The sequence below is a fragment of the Neoarius graeffei genome, chromosome 17 (genome assembly GCF_027579695.1).
Source record: "Neoarius graeffei isolate fNeoGra1 chromosome 17, fNeoGra1.pri, whole genome shotgun sequence".
NCBI classification, from domain to species: Eukaryota; Metazoa; Chordata; class Actinopteri; order Siluriformes; family Ariidae; genus Neoarius; species Neoarius graeffei.
In genome coordinates, this window is record NC_083585.1 from 32648945 (window position 1) to 32661078 (window position 12134).

The window sequence follows — 12134 nt, forward strand, 5'->3', positions numbered from 1 at the left end:
ATCAACACAGGGTGAGAGGGAGGAAAAAAAGGAACATGAGTGAAATCTGTTCCAACTTAACCTCTGTCTGAGTAAAAATCCTTGAACGAGAGAACTGCAAACATTTAAACTGGCCTGTTAAGCTGACACTCCATTAAAGAGATCGTGTGTGATAGATGAACACCTGGGAGCAGTTTCTGCTTGTCCACAACAGAAGGGCTAAAAAAGAAATGATGTTCTTCTCGGGTGGAATGGTGTTCATCTTCAGACACACTCCAGTTTCAGAAAAGAGGGGAGAGAGAGAGAGAGAGAGAGAGAGAGCGTGTGAGCAGTCTTCCCTTCACCTCTGCTCACCTGGCACTCGTCTCTCACTACAGCAGCTCTCATGCCAGGACAGCAGAGGTGCAGGAAGTGGTATTGTGTCATAAGTCTGGCAGGCATCTTCCTGCCACGAACTCTGGACTTAGAGTCTGTTTCCTTATAACATAGTGATGACAAATCAGTGCAAGACAAAACGCTTCTTGATAAAGAGTGCTGAATGGGATTAATAAACGACGCAGAATGATTCAGCATGTTTTACATCAAGGTCAGACGAATGCAACAAACTTACAACTAAACAAAATACATTTTTTAAGGAAATGTAAAGTGACAACTGGCATCAGTGTTGCTTTTGTTGACAAACACAAACAAAAAAGGTTCGTCAACAAAACAACCTCTCCCCCTCCCCCGCCATGATGAAATATACACATTAAAGAATATTCTTTATTTTTTTCGTGGTCCAAATCCTGCGCTCTGATTGGCTGGCGAGCGGGTCCGTATCCTACGGTACAGACCCCGGTTACGGACCTCTGGCGACTAGCTTGTTCACAACAACAACAAACATAGTAGCATTTTTTGTCAACATTTAACTTTTTTTGATAAGATTTATTTATAAGATTATCAAAAATCTTATACATTTTTGCCAGCATTTCTCAGGAGAACAGCATTAATTTCACAGTAAGGTATTAGGCAGAGACCCGTCCACCCGTAAATTTGACGGGCAATTGCCGATTTCAACGGGCAAGTATACACACAGACGGATACTGAAACGGACGATAATGCCGAAAATTTTCGCACATGAATACTCCCACATGTCATCCGATAAATCCAGTTATGTTCCGCCCACACACGGACTGGCCATCGGGAGTAGCGGGAGTTTTCCCAGTGGGCCGGTGGTTCAGCGTGGGCCGGCGGAGAAAAAAAAAAAAAAAAACAGTTGCGCGCTGGCCTTTAATATGATAAGCAATGTTAACAGTTTCTTTAACAAACTGTTAACATTGCTTATTACAGTTGCGCGCTGGCCTTTAATATGATAAGCAATGTTAACAGTTTCTTTAACAAACTGTTAACATTGCTTATTACAGTTGCGCGCTGGCCTTTAATATGATAAGCAATGTTAACAGTTTGTTAAAGAAACTGTTAACATTGCTTATCATATTAAAGGCCAGCGCGCAACTGTTTTTTTTTTTTTTTCTCCGCTGGCCCACACTGAACCACCGGCCCACTGGGAAAACTCCCGCTACTCCCGATGGCCAGTCCGTGTGTGGTTCCGCCATCATTTACAAATCGTAAGAAACACAGTTTAATACGAAAAATACTGAAAACTTGAAATGAAAAATCAGAATATTTCATCGTTTCCGCCATTTTGGCCCGCACTGAATCTTGTAACATGCGGACTGAATAAATCGCGAATTCTCGTCTCGTCTCGTCTTCTTCCGCTTATCCAGGACCGGGTCGCGGAGGCAGCAGTCTAAGCAGGGAAGCCCAAACTTCCCTTTCCCCAGACACCTCGGCCAGCTCCTCGGGAAGAACACCGAGGCGTTCCCAGGCCAGCCGAGAGACATAGTCCCTCCAGCGTGTCCTGGGTCTTCCCCGGGGCCTCCTCCCGGGGGGACATGCCTGGAACACCTCCCCAGGGAGGCGTCCAGGAGGCATCCGAAAAGATGCCCGAGCCACCTCAGCTGGTTCCTCTCGATGTGGAGGAGCAGCGGCTCTACTCCGAGCTCCTCCCGAGTGACTGTGCTTCTCACCCTATCTCTAAGGGAGCGCCCAGCCACCCTGCGAAGGAAACTCATTTCAGCCGCTTGTATCCGCGATCTTGTTCTTTCTGTCATTACCCAAAGCTCATGACCATAGCGAATTCTGATTGGTCGAAAATTGCCAAACACCCTGCGTTGTAGTTTCCTCTTTCTTGGCGGGAGAACCGCATTTTTTTTTGCTGACTCACTCTTCTGGATCAAGATGAATCCCAACAAACGCCCCAAATTGAATGTGACAAAAACTGATTCGTTTTTCCACAAAAAGACAGAAAAGGTATGTGTGATACATTGATTAACAAGGGGGGTTCATTGGGGTATGGTAAAATAGAATACTGTTGTTGTTGTTTTTTTTATTAAATACTGTAACTAGATCAAAAGATTATTGTAATTATTGTAATTGTAATTCATTGTTGTTTATTTTCTTTTCACTTTTGTTACCAAATCAAACACCATACATACATCTGATACATTCAGGAGTGAAACTGAAAAAAATACAAAGTAAAAATATGCAATATTTCTGATCAAAAATTACACGCCATTTCACCCTGAAAATGTCCTAGAATGCAGGAAATGAAGTCTAAATTTCAAAAATTTTCTGGGGGGGCATGCCCCCAGACCCCCCTAGAGGGACTTCGCGCCTGCGGCGCTCGTCTTCGCACCTGCGGCGCTTATCAGGATTATATAAAATATTATTTTTGACTGGTAAATTTCTTTTTCTGCCTAATACCCTATTTCACAGCATGGATAGCGATAACGACAGTGTTCACAGCCAAAGCGAGTTTTACTACCCTGAGGAAGAAGAAATAAAATAAAACATTTCAGGAGAAAGCTAAAAACCTCAAACTGTTGCTAACGCCGAGCAGAAACATGGCTGAATCCTGAATGACTCAATTTTGTATAAACAGGGGACTACATAGGCGGCAAAATGTAGTTTTTTTTCCTGCCATGGAAGTGCACTTGTATACCGAGGAGGAAGCCATTTGCATTACAGCCGTGAATGAGGATTCAAAATAGCATTAATTTTACAGCATGGATAGCGATAACGACAGTCTTCAGAGTGAAAGCGAGTTTTACTACCCTGAGGAAGAAGAAATAAAAGAAAACATTTCAGGAGAAAGCTAAAATCCTCTAACTTGCTAACACCAAGCAAAAACATGGCTGAATCCTGAATGACTCAATTTTGTATAAATAGGGAACTACATAGGCGGCAAAATGTAGTTGTTTTCCTGCCATGGAAGTGCACTTGTATACCGAGGAGGAAGCCATTTGCATTACAGCCGTGAATGAGGATTCAAAATGGCGGCTCGGCTCGGTTTTCCCTTTCGGGCGCTCTCGTTTTCTGTTAGAATTTGGTAAAGAAAAAAATAAATATATTATTTACCAGCTTAAGGTCGGTCCGTATGGTGAAATACCGTGACCTCGGCCTTGAATACTGACCTCGGCCCAGAGGGCCTCACTCAGTACTTTCAAGACCTCGGCCACGGTATTTCACGATATGGACCTCCCAGCTGGGAAATAACATATATATATTTTTCCACACAAAATATACAGTACTTGTGAAAAGTTTGTGCACCCCTACTCATTCATAGGTTTTTCTGTATTTTGTATTTTCTACATTGTAGAACAATACTGAAGACATTAAAACTATTAAATAACATCTGGAACATGTATGGAATGATGTGGTAAACAAATATATGTATCCATCCATCCATTATCTGTAGCTTATCCCAGCTGACTACGGGTGAAAGGCGGGGTACACCCTGGACAAGTCGCCAGGTCATCGCAGGGCTGACACATAGACACAGACAACCATTCACACTCACATTCACACCTACGCTCAATTTAGAGTCACCAGTTAACCTAACCTGCATGTCTTTGGACTGTGGGGGAAACCGGAGCACCCGGAGGAAACCCACGCGGACTCCACACAGAAATATATATATATATATATATATATATATATATATATATTGCATTTAGCATTTTAGATTCTTCAGAGTAGCCAGCATTGACCTTGATGATGTTTTACACGCTATTGGCATTATCTTAACCAGCTTTATGAGGTAGTCACCTGGAACGCTTTTCAATTAACAGGTGTCTCATCAAAAGTTAATTAGTGCAATTTCTTGCCTTCTTAATATGCGTTTGAGATCAAACAGTAAATATTAAATAATAAAAATACAGCAAACAGCCCTATTCCACAACTGTAGTAATCCATATTGTGTCAAGAACCGCTCGACTAAGTAAAGAGAAACTACATCCATCATTACTTGAAAGTGCATATCACGGGTAAATTCAGGAGCAAGATCAATGTAATTCTCCTATTTTATATTAAACTTTGGTCAAATATCTGTCACATTTTGTGTAATTTTTTTACCTTGCGCAATACCAGAAAAATTCAGTTGAAATCAAGCCATTTGAGGTGAATTGGTCCGCCTCTGAAAAAACTTGGCATTTGGATTTCCCGGCAAACATCGATTTTCGTGACGTCGCATGCGGGACGCCTCCCTCTGAATCCTACGTCAGCGCTGGTTTGTTTATGAGAAAACGACCTGGTGGTTTTCTGCAAATTTCTTCAACGTTATCGCGTAATTATTAAAATGGTTAACAGATGTATCGTAGGAGGGTGTAGCAACACCAATCCTGATGGGATTAGTACTCATCGTTTCCCAAAAGACCGGACAACGAGAGAGAAATGGGAACGCTTGGCCTACACAGGCTGTGCACTGAAACCGTGCAAAGCTCTCTCAGCCTGCTGGCGCTTCCGCAGGTGACGTCACGAATCTGGCTCCAGACTCCCTTGGGATTTTTCCAGACGCGTTTTGTTATTTTATTTTTTTCTGCTGTAGACAGATGGCCTTGTGCAAAATGACCCTTCTGGATGAGTGTGTAAAGGGACATCTCATCTCATCTCATTATCTCTAGCCGCTTTATCCTGTCCTACAGGGTCGCAGGCAAGCTGGAGCCTATCCCAGCTGACTACGGGCGAAAGGCGGGGTACACCCTGGACAAGTCGCCAGGTCATCACAGGGCTTGTAAAGGGACATACTTTCATATAAAAAAACCACAAAATTGGTCCAGAATATGCACTTTAAGACATGAAGTGTCTTTTAATTAATAAAAATAAAGAAAAAACACTGAATTCGAAGATGTGTCCAAACTTTTGACTGGTACCGTATGATGAAATATAATGATGTTTCTCAACAGATAAAAATGAGACAAATGTCAGAATCAGTCAGTTGAGCACAGGTGATTTTTTTTTCCTGTCCACTTTGCACAGTCACTTTGAAAAGCTGAATACAGACGGGAATTAATTAAGACACACTGTGAACTTTTTGCTTGGCTGCAACGTGCAAGACTCCGATCTCCTCTGATCGGTGTGTGTATACTCACAGTAACGTGGTAGCTGAGTGATAATCTCAACACGCATCAAAGAAAGAGAAGGAGACAAGCTTTAGTATGCCTTTAATGGATGTGTAAAACAGGCTGTTCTTCCTTTTAAAGAGGATTTAGAGCTTAGGAAATTATTGCATTTGCATGTTAGACATGAAAAAGAATGTATTTGCTTAAAACCATTAAAAGGTTAGTGTTCGAAATACCTGGTTGCCCAGTTGCGCCACGCAAACCACATTTTGTTCCGCATAACCTATTTAATTTTGCGGCAAAGACGCTTGCGGTACAGGCGGTGAATCACCCCTGGAAATTGATTGACAGAGAAAATTTACGAACCTCGAGCCTCGTTACGACGTCATTCATGATGTTTCGAGTTTTCCGGAACTTTCTCGAAGTTTTGTGAACATGACGAGTTAAAGCACTTTGTTCAAGCATTTTTTCCAAATCAGCTAGTCGAGGAGACTGCTACAAGTGAAAGTCCAGAAGAGCAAGGACAAGAACGTCCGGGACCGAAACGGAAGTACAGCAAGAGGAAACGGCTAGTGAGCAGATGACGGCGGGGAAGCCTTCAAAACGTGTCCGTAGATACGTCTTTCAAGAGTCATGGTGAGCAGGACGCCCATGGCTACGTCACGACACAGGAGAAGAGACCGAGAAGATGGTTTGTGACTGCCGCATAGAATTCGACAAGTCAGGAGGCAGAAATGCGTTTGTCAGTGGTTGTAAAACGATGAAGATAACAAGCATCACCGTACATGAGAGCTTGGCGACGCACAAAGTGGCGGCAGGAAAAAAAAAAAAAAAAGAGGCTCTCATCACTGCCTCGTCAGGTTTGTAACTCTTGGTTATTTTCTTCAAATTTCATCGTAAATCTTAGTAGTGCCGGGGTAATTCCAAGACACTTGTATTTCCATTGTACTACAATGAAAACAATGTTGGCAGATCGCTTTGACAGCGTGGCCATTGTTTTGATTTTTAACCCTCTGGGGTTGAGAGCTTCGCCGGTGAAGCCCGGCAGGTTTAGAATGAGTAGGCCGTGTATTTAGATAAAGATCTTTGCGATTTTTTGCAGAAAATCAGAGACTTAAAAGTGGGGCAACCTAAAATGTTGTTAGGCAACCTAACTTTTGCCTCAGGTTGCCCACTGGGCAACATGGTTCAAAAAAGTATTTCGAACACTGGGTTACGTTTTACTTGTACAGTTATCAAACTACAACTAAAATAAGCAATCAGAAAATAAAAAAAAAAATCACTAAAATTATTATGTATTTTCTTCAAAAGTTTAAAATCAAACAGAAATACTGACTGTTAATGTGTGTGTGTGTGTACCTGTCCTTCTCCCACAGTGTGTGTATCTATGACCGTAACCACGCCGGGTTGGTGAGGGCTACGGCGGGTGCTGCTGTGAGCCGCGCCCTCTTCATCAGGTGCTCCGGAGGGCAGTGTGCCTGTAAGCTGGGTGACTACTTTACCCACCATAGTCAGCCCTGTCTTTAGTGTCTAAAGGAAGAAAAGGATAAAGGCAAAAACACTCAGTGCAGTTTTCCCACATTGAAGATACAAACACGTGAACTCCAATTCCTTTCCTGCTCATACTGTAATCCACTGGCTTATCTTCCTTTTAATATCCTTTTCTAGGACCAGAACAAATAAACAGCATATGTATATCATATGTTTAACACCTCATCTCGACTTTTACTCATCTAAAAGCAGAGGTGGACAGTAACGAAATACATTTACTCGAGTACTGTACTTAAGTACACTTTTTGAGTATCTGTACTTTACTTGAGTATTTTTTTGGAAACTTATGGCTTTAACTTCACTACATTTGAAAGGCAAATATCGTACTTTTTACTCCACTACATTTCTATCAAGGTCCTCGTTACTCGTTACTATGAAGCAGTGGATGTTTTTTCTTTTCTTTTCGAAAATGCGATTGATTTTTTTCGCAGGTGACACTGAGACAGCCAATCAGTAATCACTAGGGTCACGTCACGTCCATGGACTGGACTGGATAAAATCAAGTTCAATTTCTCATCAGCATTATTTGAACACGATCAGTTGATGGCAGAATGGAAGGAGGTGGTTATTCTGGAGAATGGACAAACACCCATGGCCCATGAACTCATGTTTCAGTTTTCTGAAAGGATTAAAGAGTCGTTTCGTTTTAAATGTTTGCTCTGTTTGCCGAAAACGAACCACATCAAGGCCTACAAAAACTCACCGTCCGACCTGCAGAAGCATATTGAGGGAGACAAACGTTTTATTCCAAGAGAAAGCTTGCAGTGAAGTTGTCTGCGCTTTTAGAGCTAGCGATAACGCTGCAATAGCTATGCAGTCTGGTTAGTCAAATGACTTTCTATGGATTTGCCCACCAAGTTGCCATCGCCTTGTCCACGGCTAACGTTAACACATAGCTTGGACACTGCAAGCTAGCATGTAAAAACGGAGTTACGCTAACATGAATAACATTAATGTATCTGAAGTCCTTTCAGAAATATGTTTTAGCATAATCTTGCCAAATAAACAAAATGTCGAAATCTTTCTTTTCTAGTAACGTTAGCTACGCAATATGATTTCAAGTTTGAAAAGAGTTGGCTAGCATGTCAGGTGGGGCTTCACTAACTAGCTAGCTTAACGTTAAACCACCATGATGGCACAGCATGTGTTCATTTTGTGAATTCACAAAAAAATCGAGTCGGTTGCTTCAGAGTCATTAGGTTTTGTAAGCGTTGTGGCAATAATACAACAATGCGTTGACAGAAACTGTACTTTTAATACTTAATTATTTTTAAAACCAAGTACTTCAGTACTTTAAAGTGCATATCACGGGTAAATTCAGGAGCAAGATCAATGTAATTCTCCTATTTTATATTCAACTTTGGTCAAATATCTGTCACATTTTGCGCAATTTTTTTACCTTGCGCAATACCAGAAAAATTCAGTTGAAATCAAGCCATTTGAGGCGAATTGGTCCGCCTCTGAAAAAACTTGGCGTTTGGATTTCCCGGCAAACATTGATTTTCGTGACATCGCGTGCGGGACACCTCCCTCTGAATCCTACGTCAGCGCTGGTTTGTTTATGAGAAAACGACCTGGTGGTTTTCTGCAAATTTCTTCAACGTTATCACGTAATTATTAAAATGGTTAACAGATGTATCGTAGGAGGGTGTAGCAACACCAATCATGATGGGATTAGTACTCATCGTTTCCCAAAAGACCGGACAATGAGAGAGAAATGGGAGCGCTTGGTCTACACAGGCTGTGCACTGAAACCGTGCAAAGCTCGCGCAGCCTGCTGGCGCTTCCGCAGGTGACGTCACGAATCTGGCTCCAGACTCTCTTGGGATTTTTCCAGATGCGTTTTGTTATTTTATTTTTTCTGCTGTACACAGATGGCCTTGTGCAAAATTACCCTTCTGGATGAGTGTGTAAAGGGACATACTTTCATATAAAAAAACACAAAATTGGTCCAGAATATGCACTTTAACTTAAGTAAAAATTTGACTGGACAACTTTCACTTGTATTGGTGCAACATTTGACCAGTGAGATCTGTACTTTGACTTAAGTAATGAAGTTGGGTGCTTTGTCCACCTCTGGCTAAAAGTCTACAGAAACTTATCAAAACAAATTTCCTAAACTGAGATTATAAAATTGAGAATATATAAAAGGGAGACCACAGTGATAAGTCTATGTGATACAAATGACTGCAATTAACATTTCCTACACTCATCCCTCAGCAAATAATTCAACAAATTACTAATTACAGTCCTCCATCTCCAACTCTTTTCTAAGCTCATAACCTTTCCAGGCATTTGTGGTTCTGGTTGTGCAAATTCCAGTAAGAAAAACATGTTCTTCATTAGATATTACGCAGACACATGGCATGTAAATGCACTGTACCAGTGTGTTAGCTTAGCGAGCTGAGCAACAGAGAGATAAGAAAATGCTGGGACAGCAGGAGTTAGGAATAGGATCTGCCACCACCTACCCCCGCTGCCCCTCGCCTTGATCAATGCTGACTGTTTGGATTAGCACTAAAAACTCCAACTGCAGTGATTAGAAAACACATTAGCGTTGATCAATTAGGCGGCAAACGCTTCTCTTAATAATTGATGGGCTAAGGCAATTTACACACAGTGGGCTTGTCAGAGCACTATCCAGAGGGCCCAACAAACACAGGCGCCATAAGGTATTGACATTGCTACTCGGCCTGAATGCTTGATTAAGCTCTTCAGGGGCCTAGACAGCATGCGCACACGCCCACGCCAAGCAGCTCGGTTCTACATCAAGTGAGAAACTAGCAAGAGACAACACTTAAGCTGTGCTATCCATTTACCACAAGTACACGACTGCTCAGCTTTACACAGACGCCAAACATTGATGCCACTACCGGAGTCACCTCAAGTACTGCACTGTGACTGGCGCGACAGCACTGCTGTCGGAGTCCCATCACGCTCATTTACACAGTCTGTGCTCTGTCAGAATTCAATTTTCCCCCAAAGTCCCCACTGCCCCCTCCTCCAAAGCGTGGCACACCCCCTCCTGGCATTGTGATTGAGTTACAGGACTGATGGGAGATAGCCCCCTGGCCCCCCGACAGCCGCACTCAGAGCCACTCAGCACAGGGACGGCGTGTCAGAGCGGAGAAGATGGTTATAAATCACTGCTCCATCTGCAGACGGCCCGGTCTGCGCATCAGGCCTTTTTTAACCATGTTTTCCTCCCTGCTAACCTTTAGGGTGCTCCTTTTGATGTATGCCACCATTAGGGCTAATGGTGCTTCTCTCACGTAAGCCGTTAGAGCTCGTTAGGGAGGGGAGTGGGCCGGCCTGGGAATACAGATGTGGGCTTAATAAATCAATTAACCTGCTGGGGAGAGGAGCCTAAAACCAGATGCACTGGGGAGTGTGTCAGAGGAGGATTAGATCAGAATTAGCGTAAGGCCTCCGGTAAACTGACTGTACTGTCTTGTAACATAGATAAATATTAGTGCTGAAATATCTTTATGCGATGGCTTTGATACTGTTAGGAAGACTATAAACAAAAGAGTGAGAACACGTTCATATCACATGAGATAAACGTTTCAGGCTTGAACATACAGGCATTTTAAAAGCCAACATACTGTACAGAGGAAAACGTCTTCTGGGTGGCTCAACGCTGCATTTTTACAAAAAAAAAAATTAATAAAATAAAATAAATAAATATATTAATTTTTTTCGTGGTCCAAATCCGTGGTCGTAAACCCCAGTTACGGACCCCAGTTACGGACCTCTGGCGACTCGCTCGTTCACAACAACAACAAAACATAGTAGCATTTTTTGTCAACATGTATCTTTTTTTATAAGATTTATTTATAAGATTATCAAAAATCTTATACATTTTTGCCAGCATTTCTCAGGAGAATAGCATAAATTTTACAGCATGGATAGCGATAACGACAGTGTTCACAGCAAAAGTGAGTTTTACTACCCTGAGGAAGAAGAAATAAAAGAAAACATTTCATGAGAAAGATAAAAACTGTAATTTGCTAACGCCGAGCAAAAACATGGCTGAATCCTGAATGACTCAATTTTGTATAAACAGGGGACTACATAGGCGGCAAAATGTAGTTGTTTTCCTGCCATGGAAGTGCACTTGTATACCGAGGAGGAAGCCATTTGCATTACAGCCGTGAATGAGGATTCAAAATGGCGGCTCGGCTCTGTTTTCCCTTTCGGGTGCTCTCGTTTTCTGTTAGAATTTGGTAAAGAAAAAATAAATATTATTTACCAGCTTAACGTCGGTCCGTATGGTGAAATACCGTGACCTCGGCCTTGAATACTGACCTCGGCCCAGAGGGCCTTGCTCAGTACTTTCAACACCTCGGTCAAGGTATTTCACCATACGGACCTCCCAGCTGGTAAATAACACACACACACACGCACAGACACATTATATATATATATATATATATATATATATATATATATATATATATATATATATATATATACACACATCACTCCACCTCTTTAACCCCTTGGCTGCCACCCATAATTATTTGTAATGTGCTGGGCATATAGGACAAAAATAGGTCTAACTTGTTCAGAACTTTATATTTTAAATATTTGTATAGAAAAATCACAAAAAACACTGTTGTAGAGTAAAAATAACTTTAGTAATCAAAAACAACTTCAAAAACATCCAAGACAACGGGTCTTGTCAATGAGAACCTGTCCATAAACATGAATTACTAGTTCTTGAAAACAAAACATACACCAAGTAACTGGGTACCATTTTTATGATGGTCTTTGGTATGACCCAACTGTGAATAGAACCCGCAATCTCCCAATCAAGAGGTGGACATGCTAACCACAAGGCCAACTCACAGCAACATACCACTCTGAAGTAAAAGTAATGTGCCATGTAAGGTACATAAAAGGAGGCGTTTATGATGAGTAGCGTACGTCATAAGGCACAACGGTAAAAGATTTCATGACGTACATGACTCGTCCAAGGGCACTGAAGGGGTTACGGTGATTATAGAAAGAAATATTAAATGAGAAATAGTTCCAAACATGGAATTGCCATTGAGAATAATGATTCACGTTACAAAACAAGAATAAACTGTCACTATAAATACAAAAAAGTAAACCTTCGTCACATTTTCAAAACACTTTTCATCACCAAACCAAATTTAG

At 41.7% G+C, this 12134-nt stretch overlaps 1 protein-coding gene across 5 annotated transcripts in view; it reads right to left on the bottom strand.

Moving 5' to 3' along the window:
- bcas3 (BCAS3 microtubule associated cell migration factor) overlaps positions 1-12134 on the bottom strand; it is a 442206-nt gene that overhangs the window by 361992 nt on the left and 68080 nt on the right. For all 5 annotated transcript variants that reach the window (XM_060944029.1, XM_060944028.1, XM_060944030.1 and 2 more), the window contains exon 12: positions 6780-6950. In XM_060944029.1, the coding sequence (XP_060800012.1) occupies positions 6780-6950 (171 nt within the window). The remainder of the gene's footprint in view (positions 1-6779; positions 6951-12134) is intronic.